At 44.7% G+C, this 18705-nt stretch overlaps 1 protein-coding gene across 2 annotated transcripts in view; it reads right to left on the reverse strand.

Annotated features, from left to right (window-relative positions):
- The window catches only part of SPRED2 (sprouty related EVH1 domain containing 2), a 68350-nt gene that overhangs the window by 12478 nt on the left and 37167 nt on the right, over positions 1-18705 (reverse strand). For both annotated transcript variants that reach the window (XM_072857371.1, XM_072857372.1), the window contains exons 2-4: positions 17653-17830; positions 16148-16316; positions 13206-13270 (exon numbers count right to left, since the gene is read on the reverse strand). In XM_072857371.1, the coding sequence (XP_072713472.1) occupies positions 13206-13270; positions 16148-16316; positions 17653-17830 (412 nt within the window). The remainder of the gene's footprint in view (positions 1-13205; positions 13271-16147; positions 16317-17652; positions 17831-18705) is intronic.

An 18705-nucleotide genomic window follows, 5' to 3' on the forward strand; every position in this document is an offset into this window, starting at 1 on the left:
TTTGAGATTCCTGTCTCCTGAGCACAAGCTTTTAATTTGTCATGGCAAGACAAAGCCACCGAAGAAAATGCTTTTGTCAAATTTCTGTTTGTTTCCTATCACTGAAGACAAGACAGAAATTGAAGAAAATAGCTTCCATACATTTTTGAAATGTTTTGACACACTCGTCCACTGAGGACCACTGGAGCTGAATCTAGTTCTATTCCCCAGCAAAGAGTCTGAAGGAAAAGCTTCATGTTAGATCATATTCCAGTACAGTTCAAAGACAAATTGGCTGTACACAACCATTACAATAAGCATGGCTTCAGATTTTTATAAAACCAGAACAGGACTATAATTTCTTAAATGTTTGGACTGCTTCCTAGTCACCACTTACACAAATACCAATATAAAGTGCAAAAAGCTAGCTAGTTTCACTGCTACCTTTTTTATTTTCATTTTTAAGTTTTGTGGTTATAGCTTTTAGTGCCAGAAAGAAGCTGGTGGCTGTGCTGTCTTAAGTCAGCAAAACTTAAGGAACATATACATGGATTCGGTGCACAAGATCATCTCCATTAAGCTAATGCTAAACCCGATTCTGGCATCATCGGTCAGTTCTGCATGGACCACAGATGTGGCTTAATGGCTCACTTTGAGGAGTAAAAAGAATATATGAGAATCAGACACGGTTAAATGATATGGCAAGCACTCAGATGTGGTAGGGGGGAAACGTCAGTGAGATTTTCCTGTTTTACTACTTGCCAGTGATACAAGGCATCAGACACATCCCTGCAAAAGCAGGCATTTGAACAGATACAAAGAGAAATGCCTGTGGAAGTCAGAGAAGGACTGAAGTAAGACAGTACCCCATTTTGCTCAGACTCAGCCCAGGACCAGAGGCTGCGAGCGGGTCCACACAACATTTCCTTCCCATACGATACTCCTTGCCTTGCCCTTCCTGCACCACTGGGCTAGAGCACTGCTTCAATGGAAGGAAATGTCTGTGCATCAGGAAACCCAGAACGTTATAAGGGGAAAAAACCCCAAACCACAAGCCCCAGTTACTGGGGCTGCTCCCCAGGCAGCACAGCAATCCCATGGTACAGTGGCGAGAGTGGGATGGCTCTGCCTACCCACGAGGCGCTCGTGTCCTCGTCAATCTGGAGAGCCTCTCCTTACCAGGACTCCTACATTTCCTTCTTCATTCCTGTAACTCCTTGCTGTGGCCTGATTGGATTTCTCCATGCTGAGATGAGCTACATCGCTTCAGCGGGATCTTTTTACCTAAACCTGGGAACTGTTTAAACCAACCAATTGCTTAAAACCATCTAGGGACAGAGGCAGGCTTTTCCTTTTTGCATAAAGGCCTCCGTTAATCTGTTTATGCCTCGGAAATGACATCTCAGTGCATGACTACAGCATTGTCAGGATGATCAGCTGCCCAATATTTGTGTTCGTACAGCTCCGCGAAGATTAGCAAAGCCTCCCTCCTCTAACAAGTAATATTAGCCACGTTACCACAGCTGTCCTCTGCTAAGGCCATGAGAGACAGCCACCGAGGTCCGTACTGCCGTGGGGAGGTGACAGTCCCATCACCTGCTCTGTGTGCATGCTTGGGTGGAAAACCACAGGAATCCAGCCCAAAATTATTTTCATATCAGCTCCCTGACCCCAGCTGACCACCCGTAGAGGCTTGTGCCCTGATGGCACAGGATGGTCTCCAGGCGAAGCAGGGGGCAGAGACGGGGCAATCTGGAGAGGGAGGTGGGTGCCAGCTCCTCTTTAAAGTCTTCCATCTTTGACCCGCTTGTCATCAGCATAGCTGCAATTAATTTGGAAAGCGCTAGCTCCTAATTTTAAGGTGCTAAGAGGGAACTTAGCACATCCAATGCTGTTGAAAAGCTTTCCTTTCGGAAGAGGGGTAGGGATGCTAGGAAAGAAAGGAGCAAAGCTCAGCCGGGGGGGTGTTAAACACTGGACGTGCACAGGGGATGGCAAGAGCCTGCGCTGCCGCGGAGCGCAGCCGGGAACAGATGGCTCCACATAACCCACCACTGAATCTCAGCTCTTCTATACAGAAATTTCCAAGGGCAGGGAGGGGGAAAGGAAGAAAATAAGACCGGGGGGGGATGCTAATGAAAATTAGATTAGCTAAGCTAAAAGAATTGGTGCACCTAATCCATCATTAACGTCTTTGCTATGTACAAATTCAACACTTCAGCCTCTAAATTCAGCAGCGTGCTCCTCCTATATAATACACCAGGTTACAAATGGAGGGGAAAAAAACCAGTTAAATGCAAACTTCCCACAGCAGACTGATATGATATTTTAAGAAGTCACTTAGGGGTCATTTATTCACACAGTTATGAGCATCCACGTTATTTTAGCTGGAATTCATCACCAAAATAGAATCCAACAGCTGATGCAAACTTTTAAAATACCCTCTTCACATGCACTGCAAATATGTCAGGCTCCACTTAAAAATGCAATGGTACTTATTTACTTCTGCCTTTCCTTCTTCTTTTGCAGACAGAACCAGAGACAGATGAACTGCTCCCTATAATCACTTCTGATTTAATTTTCGTAAAATATTTATGAGATACAGGGAGAGCAGAGCCTTGGCAAAACACATTAGGCAGGTGAGGGAAGAAAACAGGGCTATTTAGATGCAGTTGTTTATAATGCATTTCTGTACTGGGCAGAGGTCCATTTTGAGTTCCCTGGACTCACGTATTCTGTTGTTTGTCCTCAGTTACTACCAAACACGTGCCTGGGCGCGGCAGGAGAGTACCATCCTGCAGTATTTTGTCAGTCAGAGGTTTGTGGTTTTTTTTTCTTTAAAGGGGTGAAAGGGGGAGCCTACGACTTTAAAGGAAAATCATTCTTGAAGCCTCACGTAAAAGCACATTTCATTGTTTAGCTTTACCAAACTCCTCCTTTTCCTTTCCAAACTCTCCAAAAAAAGAAACCCTAAACAGAAAAAAGCCATTTGAGAGGATACAACCAAATTATGGTTAGACTAGCAAAACTCCGGCATGCACTCCAAGTGGCCTGAACTCTCTGTGTTTTGTTTTTTTTTTTCTTTTCTTTTCTTTTCTTTTCTACCTTTTACATGAGACAACAGATTCAAACCAGATTTGCCAGTGTTTAAACAGCACGTGGAAATTATAGGCTCCCTCACGAAGAGCAGGGCAACATAGTCATTTGCCCTGCGGTTCTGACTCAGCCCCCTTCATATCACCGCCAAGACGGATGCTCCAGCTTGGCACCAGGAGCCAAATGCTTTCCCCCCTCTAAATTACGCAGAGAGGCTGGGATGCCGGGGCCGAGCACGGCTTTGCCCGCTCGCTCCAGACCTGCATCCCTCCGGCCCCACCCGTGCCGCTGGGTTATGTGCCGGGCGGCGATTCCCTAATCCTTTCTGCTGCGGTGCGGGAAGTTGTCAATCATCGTTCTGTCCCTCGGCCAAGGCTGCCTCTTTCCGACTACGCTTACACCCTGCGCAGGGTCTGCTCCGCCTGTCACCTTCAGAGGCAGCGCCCGGGGCTGGGCGAGACACCCCAAATCCAGCTGGCATCCCCAGTGCCTCCTACCATGAGCGCCCCGGGACAAAGTGTTTTGTTCTAACACAGAAGCAGGAGAGATTGCAGCTTACAAATATAGCTGCTTGCTGAAAGCGACTTCCTTAGGTTGCATATTCAAATAATAGAAAAGGCCGTCTTCTGTCTTTGCACAATTTTCAAGCACTCCACGGCCAAAAAAGGACTATACACTTCAAAGGCTAACTGCATAGCCTGGATTAAAGAAATAACCTAATGGAAAACTATAGTAATATCAACTGTGTATTTTCAAGGTAAGAGCATAACATTTGGCCATAACACACCCCCATCCATACCCACCTCAGCTATCCTGTCATCTCCTTCTTGTCTCAATCAAAGGATGAATTTGGCAGTGGCAACATGAAGGTGGAAAATGCTATAAATACTGAGCCAGGCTCAGCCACATGTGCAAGAACCACCTTACTTGTATCACTGGCACAAGCATAGCAAAGGTCTGCAGTGAAGCTGTCTTGCAGAAGGCGGTGTATCCACGGCCGGGGGGTATGCGATGAATTTCAGGTGGCACGGTGAGTATTAGCAGGGTCGCAGAGGTTTTTTGCTGCCCGCTTAGCCGATCACTCTTACAGTTTCCTTTGAGCCAGCACTTCTTGCTTCTCTGGTCCTACAGCGAGCTGGCTCGAGGAGCAAAACCACCGGAAAAGTATTCCTTTCTTTTATAGGGCTAGTTTTTGGTTTGCTTCCCTGGGCTGGCTCAGCGTGGGGTCAGCTGTGCTGGTAAAAGGGGGACAGCAGGAGCCCTGCTCCACTCTGCTGGCTCTCAGCAGCGCAGAGGCTGAGGATGCATCAGTCAAGTTGCATCCCTTGGCTGCAGTTTCACATATGGCGCTAAAATAACCCCTGCAACCTTATTCCTGCTCCCCCCTACGCCGGCTCCGCTCTTGGCATGGCTGGGCTGCAAAAGAACAGTGGGGGGAACTGAGCTGGCTGGAAAATAACTTGCTTTTCACAGGCATCTTGCCTCAAATCAGGTCCACCTTACATAATCCTGAAGAAATGCCTGGGGAACCACAGCTGAACAAAAGCAAGGCCAAAATGAGAAGGCCACAAACCCAGCCTGCGAAGCTCCATTGACAAGCCGAGGTAGGCAAAACCACCGTGCTGCAAACACAGAAAAGACGAGATGTACTTGCAAAAGCTCCTCCCGGCTGAGGGCGAGGGATCAGAGCTATGCAAGGGAAATAGCAAGGGCTACGGTGGCTGCTTTAGGGAGGAACAGCAAAGCCCACCTTCAGCAAGGGGTCCCAGGGATGGCTGTGTTGGCAGCCAGCAATTGGGGCTCCAGCATGGGATGCTCACCCCCTTGCACCCCCCCTTTATCTGGGCTGCTCTTGTTGCCTGTGGGGCCATGCGCCATGTCCAACTAGTAAGCTGATCCAGGTTAAAAAATAATCCTTTAAAAAAAGGAAAAAAAGAAAAATATCTCTTCCCCCTCCAATTTTGCTGTATGTTAAGAAAGGGCGATTTCATCTGGGCTCTGTTTTGTTTCTGACACATTTGTGCCTTAAGCACACAAATGCACTAAAGCATTCAGCTCCAAATGAATTAAAAGGGAACATGCTCATCAACAGCTTCACACTTTAACTCATCACATAGTTTAAGTACATTACTACACAGCCAAATTATTTTTTCAGAAGACAAACATGCAGCTAGCTGATTGCAAGTGTGAAATGGTGCTACAACGCACGCAGATCTCAAATTCATCAGCTAGAAACTACGGCTAGGGAGGCACCAGTCAATTCACCTTTGGACAAGGAATCCTACGGGCAGATTTGCTTGTGACCCTTCTCATCCCGAAGCCTCAGGTGACTGCATATTACAGGAAAACAGGCTTTTGGTAGTCTGAAGATTACTTAAATGAATGCAAGTCTGGTTATACCTAACAAAATAATTAAATAGAGTATAAAACTGGACACCAAAATATGCTGCCATATCATCATTTAAGCACAAGGAAAGGGGAAGAAACAAAAAAATATGACAAAAATCTCCTTTGAACTGCTGGGGCAAACTGAACAAAAGCCAATACTTAACTGGTGCACAAATTACAACACTTACAAGTTCTGGCAAGATACAGCTATAAGGAAACTTCCATCACAGCAGAAGATCAAATTTCAGTTTCCTGCAGGATATATCCCAATCCCAGCGCAGGACCAACTGTGTTTGTATGTGGGAACGGTACAGAGCCAGAAAATACACTACAAAAATGGTCTTGAGAGGAAGAATTGTGACAAGAAAAATTGCTTACCCTCAGCAAAATAACTCCACACATCCAAGTCACTGCTATAATTAGCTACATAAAAACTACACGACAGCGAGACTTGGAATATCTGATAGCAATCTAGATATCTGCTGCTTAATAATTTGTTACTGAACAAGAGATGCTCCTCGCCTTGGCTTCACACAGACACCCCAAACACCCCAAGCTCTCAGCAGGCTGATATTTGCAGGAAAGGACCGCTTCCCGTATTTGGGCTGCTATTGGGGGGGGGGGGGGGGGGAATCCCATCCTTTCTTTTGGCTCTGGTTTTGTGACAGTGAACACTTTTCTGCCTCCTCCACAAAGTGCACATGGGTGCCCATGACCGACTGAATTTCCGACTGCGCTTCCATCACCTCCCCACTGGCACGGCAGTGACTGTCGGACCCTCAGCAAGTGCTCCAGTACTGGTTGGGTGATCCCGTCCTTGCCAGGGACTCAGAAGTTTGGAGATTGCATGTGGTAAAATAAGCAGATTGATAAAGTTTTCTTTAAAAAGGAAAAAAAAAAAAAAGAGAAGGGTTTATTCGTTTAAAGCCTTAGACTGAAATAGTGTGAAAGAAACTGAAGTTCAGTGTAGTTCAGTAAAAAGCCTGCTTTGCCCACCAGAGATTGAACCCGAAAGCAAAAAAATAATATGATAAATACAATAAAGTAATACGTAAATTGTGCAAGACCTTTACTTCCCCCTCCTTTCTTTTAAAGCAAGCAAATAAAGCTTCAAATCCACTCCACAGTTCTCTCTCCTATCAGTTCTCCTTAGCTCTTCACTTGATTTACATCTCACGAATCTGTTATATACATAAGAATAAACAGATTTTATGTACTGCGAACCTCCACACCACAGTAATTTTTGTATTTCCTTCTGTCCAGATGACAGGCTGCGAGTGAGCAAGGACGATCTACAGGCTGAATTAGACAGTAATTGCCCCTACAGTTTTGAAGGACTTAAAGAAAAGAGCAGCTGCCCACCCCAGATCACAGCAGCGATACCTCTGTCTCAGCGACAATCTTATTAAATTATCAGAGTGAGTATAGCTTGCTTGTAGTGGTAGAAAGAGTAGGAAAATAAATGGGTTAATTTCCAGCATCACTTAAAAGAAACAGGAGGTCCTGAAGGAAAGGGAGAAACACAACACTATTAAAAAACCTGACAGCCAGAGAAAAACTTTCTACTTTACTTTCCCTACTGAAAAAATCTGTTTGAGCATCACTATCCATTCCCATTGAGTGACATGAATTTGTTGTGGGCAAAGTTAACCTGAAGAGAGGCAGAAAAAAAAGGAATAAAAATAAGCTAGCCTTAAAATAGCTGGATATTCAAGACCTTTTCACTGTTCTAGTGGCATCTCTCCTGACCCCTGGCATAAAAGCAGGAAGAATTCCACTGAGAAGCTGATATACCCTGGTACTAATGGGAGGAAAAAAAAACAAAACCAAAACCAATTAAACTACAGATAAACCAATTACTTCACAGTCTGGGACTACCTTGGTAGTCAGTCTGCTGGAACAAATCAAGGCAGATTTCACAGCACTGAAGTGCGAAGAGTGAAAGCAGTGTTCAGACATGATGAGTGATCGCTAAGTTGCACTGACTCTTCAAGTGTAGGACAGGGATGCCCAGAGCACTGTGTAGAACTTAAGGGACCCAACTATAAAAAATATGAATAAATCTTAGTACAGTTCATTGCTCAAAGCCAGGAAAGGCTTTTTTTTTTTTTTTTTTTTTTGAGGGAGGGATTTGAGCCTGCTGGTTTCTGTGTATGAATTACTCTCTTCTTGGCAAGTACTTTTTTTTTTTTTTCTTTTAAAATCTGAATTAGAATAGCTGTGGTTTGCAATGCAAGCCCAAAATCCAGACATCAGAGGATGTGGCTAGCAGCAATGAACCCTTCGGCCGTACACGCACAGCACAGCTGGCTGCTGAGCAGGAAGAATAACAGAGGTAAGGCCATCTAGTCCTATCGCGGTGACAATCCCCTAATCGCTTTGCTCAGCCTCGCAGAGCAAACAAGGTGGATTTGCTCGTGGTGACAACCTAAGCACCGCACCCCACCACCCCCGTACAGAGCTCTGCTCCTCCAAAAGACATTTTTCCTTTATGTTCCTCCAGTTTAGCCTTAAGAAAAAGGAAATTGCGGGCTCTTGCACCTCCTCAATCCCCAAGTGCAACTTGTGAAAGAAATAAATCTTGCAACTCGGTGCCTCTCTACTCTCGGCAACATTGTTTTCCATGGAGGGGTGGGATGAGAGATGCTCCAGCATCACACAGAACTTACAAATATATTCCAAAGTAATTGGACTGGGTTTCTACATGTCTACTTTAAAGAAAAAGAGCTACAGTGGTTCCTTAAAAGAACCATCTGAATGTGAAACAACCAAGCCAGCAAGAAAAATTAGATTTGGTGTTTATCTAACTAACATAAATCTTAGAAATTTTAATAGTGAGGCTGTAGCACGCTTGAGGCCCACATGGGAGATGAAAGTAGGGAAAAGGTTTCATGGAAAGGCAGCAGGGAGAAATCTGTTTTTTTAATTAGGAAACCAGAAGAGATGTAAGGAGGACTGTAACGTTAACATCTGCCACAATCTGCACCGCTACGGCGGAGAATGGGTAATTGTGTCCATCTCAAACGACTGTCAGCAGCATCCAAGCCACAGGACAAACTTCCTAACTCAAACATTCCCGAGCACAGGAGTACACATCCATGCTGAGAAAAAGGCACGAGGGGCACAGGATCGCTCCAAACACGCAACTTCGTGGTGAAAACGTGAGTCTGAAGACTTCTGCTGGAAGCCTGAGAAGGAAAGTGGTGGTGGTGGCAGCAAGATCTGTCCACACCACCTTGGTGAAGCAGGAGAGTATTTTCCCCGCCTTGTAGTTGGGGAAACCAAGGTAAACAAGTGTTCAGCTAGGAGTCAGCAAGAGAAGCAATGGATTGAGTCTAGGTGTCTCGAAACGCAACCCTGTAGCTCAGCCATGCACCTCTAGATCATGCCTGCTCTACCTGCAAAATTGTGCAAGTCTCATTTTGAACAAAACCTAGGATTTTTTAAAAAATTATTATTGATTACATGAAACAGCTGTGATTGTAACATGCATATCAAACTTAGTAAGGTTGAGTTTTGTTGTTTTCTCCCTTACGTTCCCGCTAACCCAGAAGGGACTGCAGTCATTTTTTAGGTTCACAAATCAGAACTGACATGGGAGCTGTTGCTCCTCCTGCCAGTGGGTGTCTTTTCCTTAGCACTAAAGCAGGCACAAGGCTGCAGATTTATCTGAAAAACACGAGCGGCGTTTCAGCTGAACTGGTCATAAGGTTTTGGAACAAACACCTCTGCTTTTTCGGATGGGTTGCTAAAAGAGACCATTTCAGGCACTCTGCAGACTCTGGAAGACATTGACCTTTCTTTCCTTGGACCCAATTCACATTTTTCACTTCATGATCATGTGGGATTATTATCTGTAATTGAAAGTAAAAGTGTAGATTAAGGAAAAAGTTTTGCACAAGAACTCAATTATATGGCAAATTCTGTGGCTGAGGAACTACAGAATATATTCAGTCCTTATTAAATGTTATTTCTGAACTGAATGTTAATTAAAGAAGGCTGAAGATGCAGGCTGGATGGATGAAGACAAACAGAACAATCTCAGACCGTTGCAATGACAATGTTTCCCCCAACGGAGACGGAACGGATGGCTAGTCTTACTCAGATTGCATCTCTTGAGAGGACGATTTATAATGTACAAGACAGGAGAAATTTATTTGCTAACATATGGAAAACATTTATGGGCTCTACTGAGGATCTGGAATTAAAGAAACACAACTACATATTGTTAAAACTTCTAAATGGAGATTTCATTTTAGAAATAAGTGTTTTTCCCCTCAACTCAGTGACATTTATTTCTATATACTTTTGCTTTCTGCCCTGTCAGGCATGAATTTCAGAACAGGGGTTTGTATCGATTCATCTAGTTGCTTTAGGTCTAATCCACAGGAAAATTATTAGATGGCAAAGTCCTGTTTTTAAAGATATAACCCGTGCTTTAGAACAATGGATGGGGAGCATATGCCGTAGGGATGGGGCAAGGTACTGCTGCCCAAATTATCTTGGCACTGCAAGTTACAGTGATGGGAGGAGATAAGGCTACTGACACCAGTGATGCTTCCCAAGCAAATGCTCATGCAGCCATAGCTGCAGATAATTCACCCCCATAAAAACAAAAAACACACCTTCTGGTACAAGAAAACAATCCTCCATTAAGCCACACAAGATCATAGCCTGAGGGAGAGCTCTACCTCTGGGGCAAACCTTCTCTTCCCCATGAAAATAACTTGCTGGATGCCCGGAAGGGTTGCCTGCTGGCTGACAAATAAATAAAATGGATGATGCACGAGTTGCATGCACAAAAACATGCACAAAGTCGTCATCCCACAGAGCTGTATTGAAGCTAACAGGATCAGGGACAGCATAAAAGCCCTATGTCAATCGATATCCAACAGCCGTATCGGGGTCAGTGCTTGTATGTAATGAGGGTGCTTGTTTTAAAGCCGGTACCATTACATTGGTGCAAACATCAGTGCTGACATGCAAGATAAAGCTGAGGCGGTCGTCTGTAAAGCAGTGTAAGAAATGTGAAGTTTTGGACTGCTGTGGTTGAACAGATTGAAACATCTTCAAGGAGGGGCAGGACCTCGGGCCAAATATTTGAGGCAGCAGCGCAGCAGTGACGGCTGGGATTTTCAGAGATGGGTAAATGACTGATTAAATGACTCAATCATGCAGATGCTTTTGAAAATTCTGCCACACGCAGTTAAGTTTATTCATGCATGTGTGGGAGAGGGGGAGGACTGTGAAGATTTTAATAACTACCTTAGGAAATAAAAAAGAACAAATGTACTTTCTCTTTAAAACAGCAAAAAAACCCCAAACCCAAAAAACCCACTGCTGTGGCTGGGGAAAAGAGTTTACAGGAAAGTTGTAAAGAAGTGTTGTGTGCAAGGATGACCAAATGGACTATGATACACAAGTCAAAAAGGGTGCAAAGAAAGAATGAAACAGAAGGGTAAAAATAAAACATATCACAGCCCTATCAATTTCTTCCAGTCTAAAACCCCTCCAACGCTTCAGTCTATTATTTCTGGCTCATGCAGACTTCATACTCCACCATCACCTATCAGATAAATGGGAAGTTGAGAGCTTCAAAGAGCTTAAGGACTGCAGGAAAAGGAGAGAGTTCATCCCGGGAAAGCAAAAGAAATATTCGGGGAAAAGATGCTCCTAAAGCCTGATTTTTGGAGTACAACACCGCACCTGCCCCGATGCGACAGCTTGACCAACGGCACCACACGAGCTACCACCATTGGTGTGGTCCCTCTTGCTACTCTGGAGATCATGCAACATGCAGAGAGCTGCCAGGCAGGGCACAACCCCAGTGCGAATGTCCCCCCGGATCCCAACAAGGTGCCAACCGCAGCTGAGGTCTCCCTCCTTGCTACTATTGAGTAGCTTGCTACTACTGAGTAGCTTGCTCCTCCTTCTCCGCCAAGCACCCTACCCATACATATCTGCACGGCGGGGGGTTATCCATCACCTCCCCAGGGTCAAGTAGGGGGGAAAATCTCTCCCAGTTTTGGCTCTTCAGTTTGAATGCAGGAGTTTGAGTGACTGTGATGCAGCTGGAGCACCATTCATCTAACTTTCCCAATGTAAAACAACACCTACGTAAAGGCAACAACTTCTTTCTCCTGGTAGAAAGCACCCTATGAGTTTAAAAATCAATACTCAACCACAAGATTGAGCTTGTGGAGAAATACAGGAGCACTCCCAGGTCCCTAAATGTCAGCCGGTTGGATTTTAGCAAAAATATCCCTTCCTATTTCCACAGGCTACTTTTCACTGCCTTAACGCTGAATGTTTCCACATCTAACCCAGCAGGAGCTGGCACACCCCTGCCCAAGGCACATTTCGATGGTCGTCCCCTTTCCGACGAGCACAGAAGAGCCGCACGCAAGTCCAGTGCGACATCCAGACCCAGCAGAGCGCAGCTCACCCGGCAAATTTGGGGACAAAAGAGCACAAATTGGTAAACCACTCTGGCTCCAGCAGTGCCCCCCCGTCCCGTCCCATCCCAGCGCCTATAAATCACTTCTGGCAGGTAGCTGGGAAGCAGCTGCTAATGATAGTTTTGCTGCGGAGCGCAGGAAGTCACCTTTTAACCCTGCCTGCTGTTGTTTGTCTCCCAGAGCCGTGACAAAAGGACAGATGCGGACAACATGCCAGCCGTCCAGAGGATCTGGTCAAAACACGGCAGGGAACCTGCCCTGGTCCCATACTGGCGAATCAGCACCCTCAAAAACACCTTTCGCCTTTGGGTGCTTCCCAGTGCCTGTTTTCAAACTGCCTGATGCCAGTCCTCAGTTTTCCCTCATTCACCCTAAAGATGCAGGGAAGCATCCCAAAGACGACTTTAATTGAGTTTGCTGCTGCTGCGCTGAGGACATCCCACCTTCCACCCTCCCGCCACCCAGTCCCCACCTGTGCCGCAGGACAAGGAGAGCATTTATAATATAACTAAGGCATGTATGCGTGTGCATGGGGGTTCGCGATCGGAGCTGAGCAAATAAATTTAATAGACAAAGTATTCGTTGTGAGAGTCTTGTTTTCAGCCCATGGAATATCTATGATCAGATTACAATTTAATCTGACATAACTTTTTTTTTCTCTTTTAAAGTGTGCAAGTGTAGCAGGGACAGTAGCTGCTTCTGTTTCAGAAAAGCTCCAAAACATTTTAGATGTTACCACAAATTAAATACGAGCAACTCACTCCTAATTAAGTCACCGCTGGTTAGGTAGATGGCATGCTCCTGTGCCTTCCTCCCACTGAAAAACACTCATTTGAACCTTCTACATTTCACGCATAGGCGAAACACCCTTAAAGTTGGCTTTTGTTAACAATTGCAATGCAACATCTCATTTCCTTGAGTATGCACCTGAGTAGCAGCCATCTACTCTAGCTTGCAGGAAGCTTCTTAAGGACAGAGAGAGGTATTAAGAGGTTTCTGCACCACTCAGACCAAGCCATAGGAAATTTGAGAGTTATTATTCGCTCACTTCTAGCCCTGACAACATCTGCTCTGCCATGCTTTCCACCTGGCGATGGGAGGCCAACAGAAACCCAAGGCTCTACCTTCTGTAGAGGATATACTTCCATCAAACAAAACACACCCACTGGCCAAACATGATGACGTCTGGAAGCCAACCCCGAGGCATAAAAAGAAAAACCATTTCCAACCTGACCATGTAAACCGGAGTGTAAAGGAGAACGACCTCGGGTGAGATATACTTACAGTGAAGACATCATCATCGCCAACCTCAGCCTCATTGTGAAGTGTTGATGAGGAAGTTGTAGACCCTAGGGGAAAAAAACCCAAACAAACCAGCTAGTTAAACACATGACATTTCTATGCAACTTTTTTTATTAGGCTGGTAAACATTTGGATTCTCACAAGTTTGTATGTTGTAGATGTGTAAAAGAGCAGCCCAAATTAAGGAAGAAAAACCCATCTACTGGTAGCTGGGTTGGAAAGGTAAAATCTGACAGGCAACTGCATGGCTGCCAATCCTAATTCACTATGTTAAAAATAGCACTTACCATTTCCAATTACAGAAGACTAGTTTCTGAAGAATGGTAAAGCTACATACTAATCAGTGCTTGAGACTAGATCCTCAGCTGTCAAGAAACCATATACGAGTTATTCTTCATGTATTCCCTAAATCTGGGGGGAATATGACTTTTTATTTAATAAAAAATAAACCTCACTTTGACAATGAAGAGTTAGACTGGGTTTTTTTTCTTCTTCTAATTTCGGAAGTTGTTATATATTGTAAAGGTCTTCTCCGTTATCAGCTATTTCACACAGAACCACCTTGCACCACATAAGCAAAGTATTTGAAAGGAATTGAAATGTGTAAAACCATAGAGAAGAGCAAAATACTGCGGTGCAGTTCTCATTAATTACATGGCAATCATCTGGAAAAGTGGGAAATCATATTAAAAAAACCTTCCTCCAACCTCCTTCCCCACCCCGCGGGTGTCTCACTCCAGAGCCGCTTGAGAGCCTGGTCAGCACCCACATCACAGAAGGGCAGTGGGGACAGTAGCACACGCCATTGCTAGACTTGGCAGTAAATTTATGCCAAAAGGGGGGTGACCCCTCTCCCTACCCCTGGCCAAGGATCCTGGACCCCCTTCCCAGCTGGCTTCACCCCCCATGAGGCTGCCAAGGAAGGTGGGTGCAGCAAGATGTTCTGATGGGGGGAAAAACCACAAGTCAAAGGCTTTTTTTTTTTTTTGCTGTAAGCCCACTGTTATACTGAATTAGGGCCACATCACATCCCTAACTAAAACAGTTGAACGGTTTGTACCATCTTCATTCTGGAAATTTTTAAAAATAATGTGCTTTACATAATGCTATCCGCACCAGCCTTGGCCGCTCTCAGTTGCATCATCATGAAGATGTGCAGAGCTAAGTGCGAAAGCCCACTTAAAACACTAAGCGAGCTCTAAACACTAAGTGTTTTCACACATGAAAACATCTGTGCCATTTGCTACATTAGCTTTAAAAGAAAAAAATCCAGATGCTCTACAGAGCTGCACAGGATTCCTGTACTTGTGCACAAAACTTCTATACTTCTGATGCTACAGGGAACAAATTATCAGTTAGATATTAATAACAAAGCAGCGATTTCATAGAGGGAAGTTTTGAATGCACATAGTTTGTTGTGCTTAATATTACCTGCTAAATTTGATCAACCACGTGAACAAAGAATGAACCATAAATGAAATCCACTGCCCAATGCTGTGTGTACACGAGCCAGTTACTGTTTTTCATTCAGAAAGCCTTATTTGGAAGTTAAGGAGGAACACATTCATGAGGATCAGTCTGTGCTGTTAATGGGACAAATATAGATTTGCTGATTTTGAAGTATCTGAGATACAGCAGAACTTGATTTTAAATACCTCCACTGTAAAATGGATCAGAAAGAGCAGAACAGGAGTTGCCACATACCAGCATCTCCAAAATACTACTCAATACAGCTGAGTTATCTCCTTGAAACTTTGTACAGTCCTGTGCCACTTACATAAAACACCACTTTTATGACTCAAAATGCTTCCCAGTTTTAGCAAGCAAGAAGAAGAAAGCGGAAGGCCTAGCTGTAACTTCTTCATGTTAATGGCACAGGAAAAAGCAAACGAGTAACTAGTTGGGAAGACCCTTCCTCTAACTGATGAGGTATTTACCAGGAAAGAGCCCTGGGGGATTAATTCTCTCCCAATATCTACCATTTCCATGTTAAAGCAAGGACAGGGCACCCAAAATGTTAAACTGTCTTATGGAGCTAATGTCCTCAAAAAGAATACACATCTGTATATATATTTGAGCTAGTATCCTCAAAAAATAATACCATCTGCATATAAAAATATCCCTGTCAGACCGGGTGAGAAGGAGAAAGGCTTTGGACCACTAAGACCCTACATAAAGTGGCATGGTAAAAAAAAAAACACAACAAAACCACCACAAGACAACAAAAAAACACAAGCAAAAAAAACCCGTGAAGCATCAAATTTCATTAAAATTAAGCACTATTGAATTATAGCTGTATTATGATTGCCTGATTGCAATGAAATGTGAAAAGGAAAAATTTATGACAACTTCAAAGCACAGGCAATTCAAACGCATTTTTTTCAGAATTAAAATAAAACCAAAAACACAACAAAGTCTTCAAGAACTACCATTCAACTAAGAGGACACAGACAAAACTAATTACTGCAAAAAAACAAAAACAAAATGAAGTTTTATTCAACTCCAGGCAGGAATTCGTACTATGATTTAACAAAGACTCAGTAAGATGAGATTCAGCTGCATATAAAGAAGAGCCTGGACTGTTCGACTTGCCATCGCTAGCGTGAAACCCAAGCCTACCAAAAAAAGTAGTAGTAACAGACTTGATGATAATTAAGGGGGGAAGTCTGGACAGACCAGGCCAGATAGGATTGGAAAATACTTGGACTGAAATCCCTTCTCTCCTTAAGGGATGACAAAACTCAGTTCTTAAAAGTATGCTGGGGCTTGCTCAACGCAGGGTAAGTGCCCAGCTACACTCGGACTTGTGCACAAGAGACATCCAAGCCCAAGAACTGACTTTAAACCCATCCCTCTTCCCAGCTCCATGACTCAAACCCCCTTCCCCACTCTTCCAAGGGTCGAAGTGGCTGCTGCTGTGGTACCTTCAATGAGGTCCTCGATGGCTTTCCTCACTCCTCTGTCGAAGGCTCGAGCATCGGCGGGACTTTGAAAAGTGAGCCCGAACTTTCTGTTGTCGACTTTCCAGTGGTGGAAGGTGGGGTTCGCCTTTGTGTACACCAAGTCCTTCTTCACAAAGCACTCCAGCACCACCTGGGAGGGCGCGAGCCCCAAAAGAGGAGCAAAATCACTTTTCCCACCCCAAGGAGACAGCCGGCACCATCTCAGCCCAGACCCAAAAGCAAGCCAAGTCATGCCTCACGTAGGGGAACATCCTTCCCTACCAAATGATGACTAATAAACATCAGACACTGTAATTTTCTCATAACCATTGCACATTCATCTTTTGCTTGTGCTTTGAGTAGGTGCTTGCTCCCTACCCCAGGAGTCTATTTTGGACCCAGACCCAGCGCGGCACACGTTACAGCTGGTGGGGGCTCAGGTGGAGGGAGACCCTCTTCCCTCAATAATTTTGCTCAACAGAAATGTTATTTGCCAGCAGATTTAGGAGGTGCTGTAACACTCCCCTCATCATTTTTTTCCTCCCTCACCCCCAGCCAGGCACTCATCTTGAGCTCTGCTGTGCCAAAAACCATCTCTAGGGTGATGCCCAGGGAGAACAGGAATGGCTTGTAAGTCTCACCCCATCCCCCAAAACCATAAGCATGGCTCCAAAATAGTGTCAGAAAAAGCATGCTATGCAAAATAGTATTGCAAAAGACAAACTGTACTTCAAAAAGCTTTAAAACGCCAGTCTTTCTGAAAGCAAGATCACTTCCGACTCAAATAATGCATTTTCTTTGCCCAAACACTGAGTTCGCAGAGCCTGTGCAGGGAGCATATTTTTAAGCTAGTCCATCTCTTCACAGGAGGGAATTTCAGAAAAATCAACTATATAGAAACGAGATAACAAACTGTAACATCTAAAACGGACCCTGGAAATAGGGAAAAGGCTTTACTAATTTGATTTGTGCGGGTAAAGAAGAGAGCTCCTTTTTAGATAAACAGCTACCAGGAGAAACTGAGTGCGTCAATTCATAAGAGACAACTTGTCTTCATATTCTCACTCTGCTCATTCAATCCTTGAACGGCACGCAGCATAAATAATTCATGGCCATTTTAAAGGCTTGCACTGCATTACTCAGTGCAATGTGACTGGCTTCATGGGTTCTTTACACTTCAATTCACTTCTCACTTACCCCTGCTAGGTCTCAGGAAAAAAAACACAGGCCCTTTTTCAATCATCAAAGGGGGTCTTTGCACATGGATGTCGAAAATTTACCTGCTGCTTCCAGGTGGCGGCACGCCAACCTAGATAGCAGAAGATGGCAATTCTAGATGAGGATGGGTTTGTTTTATCCAATCTGGTACTATTTGCACATGCCTGTTTTTTATGTTTTAAAAAAAACTTGCACAAGAATACAATAGCAATAGATTTGGGATAATTCTCATTATAAGAACAGAAAAAAGTTGAATTAGGGTCTATTACCAGTTTGTCTTTCTGCCTTTCACCATGGATTAGAAATCCACTTCTTCCATTGCCCTCTGGGTACGTGACCTTGCAGACGCCAACTCTACTGAGACCGCCTCCTTCTTGCGGCAACCATCCCCCACTGGAGTCATCTCGGGTCATAACCACAGCTTTGACTCGTACAATATAGCTGTCACTGCAATGGTAACAAAACAAAAACAAAACCTTTTGTGAGCATCATACAGTCTCATCAGAGCGTTCTTCTTGAGGACGGTATTTAGACAGCACTGGTCTGGTCCCAGCACAGAGTTTCTGTCCAGGATGGAAGTCCACCTCCGTGACGGATGGCCTTGACCACTCAAGCCATCATAGGAAAGAGACCCATCAAACAGCAAGGAACAAACCCACTGAGTTTCCAGATGTCAACATACAGATCAAACAACCCATGGTCCCAGACACTCTTTCCCTCATGCAGCTGGGGACAGGGACCAAGAGAGGGGGGTGAGCCAGGCAGCACCTCAAAGCCCACAGGGGATGCATTGGAGCATCACGTCTCCAAAGTGTTGGAAGAACACATGGAGCTCAAATAATCCATGAACAAAGTGTTTTAAGGTTTTTGTGATCAAATTAGTGAAGTGTGCTTTGGAAGATGACGCTCAAATTCCTCCACAACTGGGACAGCCTTATGGGAAAAAAAACCACAAATGTGGCTCCAGCTGGTACCTCAGATGAAAGGAGATGGGAACCATCTCAGCTCAGGTCATCAGGACCACATCATGTCCCTAAAACAGCTCCACCAGCATTTCAAAGGTGGCACGTCATAACCTCACAAGTGGAAGCAGCCGAGAGATTTGGGGATAATCCAGATGCCCATCGCAAGGGGTCCAAAGAGCCCCCACAGCAGGAGGCTCCGCTCCCCCAGGCCTCCTCCCGTACCTCCTCCCGTACCCTTTCCACAGAGCAGCTGCGCCAGCATCTGCTGGGGACATCACCAAGGATGGTGTCATTTGGGAGCACAAAGGCCACTACAGGACGTAAGCAAAAGCTGTGCACCTTGTGTGGGACACGCAA

The sequence above is a fragment of the Ciconia boyciana genome, chromosome 3 (genome assembly GCF_034638445.1).
Source record: "Ciconia boyciana chromosome 3, ASM3463844v1, whole genome shotgun sequence".
Lineage (NCBI taxonomy): Eukaryota > Metazoa > Chordata > Aves > Ciconiiformes > Ciconiidae > Ciconia > Ciconia boyciana.